At 34.9% G+C, this 4,788-nt stretch overlaps 1 protein-coding gene across 1 annotated transcript; it reads right to left on the bottom strand.

Annotated features, from left to right (window-relative positions):
* Nucleotides 1-2,969: 2,969 nt before the first annotated feature.
* LOC102011741 (olfactory receptor 12-like) lies at nucleotides 2,970-3,917 on the bottom strand. The gene has a single exon (XM_005397238.1). It carries the CDS (start codon nucleotides 3,915-3,917, stop codon nucleotides 2,970-2,972), a length of 948 nt encoding a protein of 315 aa, XP_005397295.1.
* Between the last annotated feature and the right edge of the window lie 871 nt (nucleotides 3,918-4,788).

The following is a 4,788-nucleotide window of genomic DNA, read 5'->3' as shown; positions in this document are numbered from 1 at the left end:
TCATCACTGACACACAGTACCCAACATATGTATCTTTCCGGAAAGAGGAAAGGTTTATTTTGGCTCATAGCTTGTAGAAGTTTCAGTCCATAACTGGCTGGCTCCAAGGCAAAACAATACAGCAGAGGAGAAAAAGCCATAGCATAGCAATCAAGAACAACATGCAACCAAAGAAGGAGGGAGGGAGATATACCCTTCCGGGCCATGCCACAATATCACATTTGCCTGTAAATTCATCAGTGGACTAATCCATTGATGAGTATCATACACTCATGACATAGTCACCTCCCAAAAGCCCCAGCTATGAATGCCTGAGGCTTTGGGGGAACATCTGGATAGAAACCAGACACCATGGCCTCTTTGGCTTTGTCATGGTCAAATATTTTCATCGTGTTTTGTAACTGACTGGGTGTTAGATGGAATTTTAACTGTAATTTTGATTTATATCTCCCCAGTTACTGATGATAGGAAACAGTCCAACAAATTTTATTGTTTGCTCTTTTTGTAAAATGGCTGTTGTTATATTTTGCCTATTTCAGGTAGGCTGGTTGCATCTACAAAACAGCCAATGATAAATCTGGAGAAGTTCAGTACAGGATTATTTTCCCATCAAAACATGCAAAAGAGAAAGTAGAAGTATAGTACAAGATAACAAATACGTTCACAGTACATAGTCATTGCAATTACTGTATAAGCTGAACTTCTATAAATTCCTAACTTTACTATATTTATGTGTATATATTTTCTCACATAGTTGATTCTCTTTGTAACTTTTGAAAACTGTATTCTACATCATGACCTAAAGAATTTTATATTATTCCACAAGGGGTCTTATACATCTTTTGCCAAACTATTCCTAAAATTTTATACCTACCAAAGATATAATTTTAAAATTAAATGTAGAGCTAACTTACTGCTGCAGCATAAACTGTGGCAAGTGACTTTCATTCATTTACACAGACAGCTTCTTAAACTTGTCTTTAAATTATCATGTATGAGTTTTCTTCCACAAGTGATCCCTCTACATTTAAATTCTACTCCTCATACTGTACTTGCTGGATTTCTGGTAGAATGCTGAAATGCATTAGAAATAGTGAGCCCTGGAGCTGGGGATGTAGCTCAGAGGCACAGCGCCTGCCTGGCAAGCACAAGGTCTTGAGTTTGATTCCCAGTACCAAAAAAAGAAAAAGGAATAGTAGGAATTTTGTCTTTTTTTTTTTCAAATTTTAAATAAAGTATTTTAAGTATTTATGTTTTGAATATGGGCTCATTCAGTTTACATATATATATTTTTTATGAGGTTAATGAAGTTTACCATTTTCTAAGTTTACCGTGTTTTCTCCCATAAAATTTGTCAAAGGTTCTTGCACCAGCTTCTTGGATAATGGGTGTAAAATGTTTTAATGAATCAATATGATGAATGTGAATCTGCATCTTCTAATATTAAACCACCAAAGTATCTGATAAAACAGCAATTTAAAAGATTTTTCAAAATTCAATTCTCATAATTTATAGTAAAACTAGTAATCAAAAGCAAAATCAAATTAGTTTAGTAAAGCAACTACATTGCCTTTTGAAACTTCTAAATAATGCATGCGTGAAAGAGAATATTAAAATTACAGAAAACTATAACATTATGAAAATACAAATAAGAACTAATAAAACCTGTGTAAAGGTTTTAAGAATAATAAAATAAAAACTGAAAATATTATACAAATTCACAAGAAGTCTAATAAAAATGAGAATATCTTCAGAAAATAAAGTGAAACATTGGGTGGATATGCAAATATATAAGCACATATTAGATTAATAAATTTAATACAGAAAGGCAAGTGATGTTTATATATTAACCATTGTAATGTTTTGTGTTCAATTCTTAATAAAATAAAGCAAAATAAAATAAAACAAAAACCTACAGAACAACAAGACATCACAACTGTAAAATACTTCAAAATTAATACGAAACTCCAATTACATGCAGTCAAATTCTTGGCAAGTTTAATTAAGGGACAAAAATAGGATGAAGCTGTGAAGATTAAAAATGTAAAATATACACAACCACAGCCATTGACTAGATGGACTGATCATAAGAAGATATTTAAGTAACTCTACAGTGACAATTTTTCAAATTCAGAAGAAAAATTTGCAGTCCATGTATGAGCTATATGAATGATGCAGGGATAAAAATAGAAACTAATTAGATGAACACAAATAATACTGATTTTCAAGTATTAATTTCACAAAAAGAACAATTATGCTGTATTTATTTATTCATTTTTACTTCTTGATGAAATGATTGTTTGGATGATTTAACAATACCACTAATACACGGTACCCATTTTGTGTAACTATTTCACAAAGCCAATAGCTACATGAGCCACATGCCAGGGATATAGCTCCATAGCACAGGCACCTGCGTGGCAAGTACAATGGTCAAGATCAAAATCACAGAACATGCAGTACAGTCTCTGTTTCTTTCCCCAATCCCACAGATAGGTGAACATGTAGATATTCATATAGGTAGATACACATATTTTATTAATCAATCTACTAAGTAATTTATTAAGTGGGGAGTAGTGTATCTTGACTGCAAGACTAAAACTAGTTAATACCTATATATCACACTAAAATTGTGTATAAATATAAAAAACGTTCATTTAAAACTTATTTTAAAAGACTTTAAAAATGATTCAGCCAGGCGTGGTGGTACACGCCTGTAATCCCAGCACTTGAGAGGCTGAGGCAGGAGGATTGTTGCGAGTTTGAGACCAGCCTGGGCTACAGAGTGAGCAGAAGGCCAGCCTGAACTGCATAGTGAGACCCTGTCTCAAAAAAAAAAAAAAAAAGAATGATTCAAAAATAGAAATAAACTTTAATCTCCAAAACCTTTACATGCCTTTCATTGAAAACATTTCACACTAAATTCCTGATAATATTGCCATTAGTTGATTCTACAGCGCTAGCTTCAGTCAGTGAAAAGGTATTTTTCTCAACAATATCCTTTTCAAAGCACTTTTCACCTCCCTATTTCTTAGACTATAAATCAGAGGATTCAACATAGGAATAATGAGAGTGTAGAACACAGAGACAATCTTGCTTTCCTCCAGGGAGGAGATGGCCCCAGATTGGGCATACATGAAGAACAGAGTTCCATAGAATAAACTCACCACTATGATGTGAGAGGTGCAGGTGGAGAAGGTCTTACTCCTGCCATGGGTTGAGGGAATCTTCAGGACCATGGAGAGAATGCATGCATAGGAAACCAGTATTACAGTGCTGGCGGTGAGGATGATGAGAGAAGAAAGAATAAAAAGCACAATCTCATTCACAAAGGTGTCCACACATGCAATTTTGATCAGCGCTGGGACATCCCAGAAAAAGTGATAGAGTGTATTTTCCCCACAAAACTGCAAGCTGAAGGCGAAGCCTGTTTGGATCATGGAGTTGATGCAGCCACAGACGTAGGAGCCAATCACCAAGCGAACACAAGCCTGCTGAGACATGCGCACCATGTAGACGAAAGGGAAGCAGATGGCAGAGAAGCGATCATATGCCATCACAGCCAGTAGAAAACATTCGGTCCCAGCAAAAAGAGCAAAGAAAAAGAATTGTATTGCACATCCATTGTAAGAAATTTTCTTCTCCTTGGACAGGAAAGTAGCCATAGTTTTGGGCGCAAGGACTGTAGAGTAGCAAAGATCTAAGTAGGACAAATTTCGGAGAAAGAAGTACATAGGGGTGTGAAGTCTAGAGTCTGTTTTAATGACAATTAACATGCTGATATTTCCCAGTAAAATGACCAGATAGATAATCAAGAAAAGCAAGAATAACAAAACTTGTGCTTCTGAAGATGTCCTGAAACCCAGCAGAATAAACTCTCTCAAGTCTGAGTAACTCCTATTCATTTCACTCCTCATCGCTGAGACCTAGTTGAGAAAGTGAATATATTATCAAAAATCCTTTAAAAGGTATTGGCCAGCTTTGGTTCCTGAAATTAAAATTTAACAAACATGCCAACACAAGTTGAGCTTATCTCGGCAGAATATCTTACAAAATTCCTTTACATTCTAAGCACCTAATGTACAACCAATATGAGGTTGCTTACGGTGGTTTTAGTACATTTAGTTTCGGTATGTTATGAGAAATATGGGTGGGCAAAGGATACTTCTCACAGTGATACGTCCATTCATTTTACGCCATCCGTTAAGCTTTGAGGCAGATGAACTGGATATAAGTTTTACCTTGTTCAGTCTGAAAGAATATTTAACTACCTGCACCATCAATGCATCAAATATCCTCTTTATGCAAATGTGAAGTACTAAGAATTACCTACTATAAAGGAGTGCTGTGGTGATTCCATGAAACTAAATGTGAAAAGCAATGTTTATGGTGATGAAAACATCTTAAAAACCTAAATGTTAGTCAAATAAATAAATAAACACAAGATGCCTTTAATTTAGAAATGTGAAATTTCTTTTCGCACTGTGAGATACACTTAATCTGACTCCCAAGAGATTCTGATATATAAAAATATTAGAAACATGACTCTACATTTCCATATGTTGGCCTAAATTACCAATCTTGAAGAGCCATCCAAGTGACAGATGAAATTAATCCGCTACGCAGTCATATGCTTTCATCCTTGCCTTCTACTTCGTTTACTACTAATCTCTGAATATTAGTAGCTACATTTTTAGCAGACAAGCTCCAGCACATCTCTTACTGCCTTAGCCACATAGATATTTTGTTCATATAAAAGACCCTTGGTTAAAATGTAAGATTAATTCC

The sequence above is a fragment of the Chinchilla lanigera genome, unplaced genomic scaffold, assembly GCF_000276665.1.
Source record: "Chinchilla lanigera isolate Chin_1 unplaced genomic scaffold, ChiLan1.0 scaffold00057, whole genome shotgun sequence".
In the NCBI taxonomy this organism is placed as follows: domain Eukaryota; kingdom Metazoa; phylum Chordata; class Mammalia; order Rodentia; family Chinchillidae; genus Chinchilla; species Chinchilla lanigera.
This window is presented reverse-complemented; position numbering and strand designations above follow the sequence as displayed.

Coding starts and splice junctions, on each gene's coding strand:
- LOC102011741 (XM_005397238.1), bottom strand. CDS start 3,917: ATGAGGAGTGAAATGAATAGGAGTTACTCAGACTTGAGAGAGTTTATT.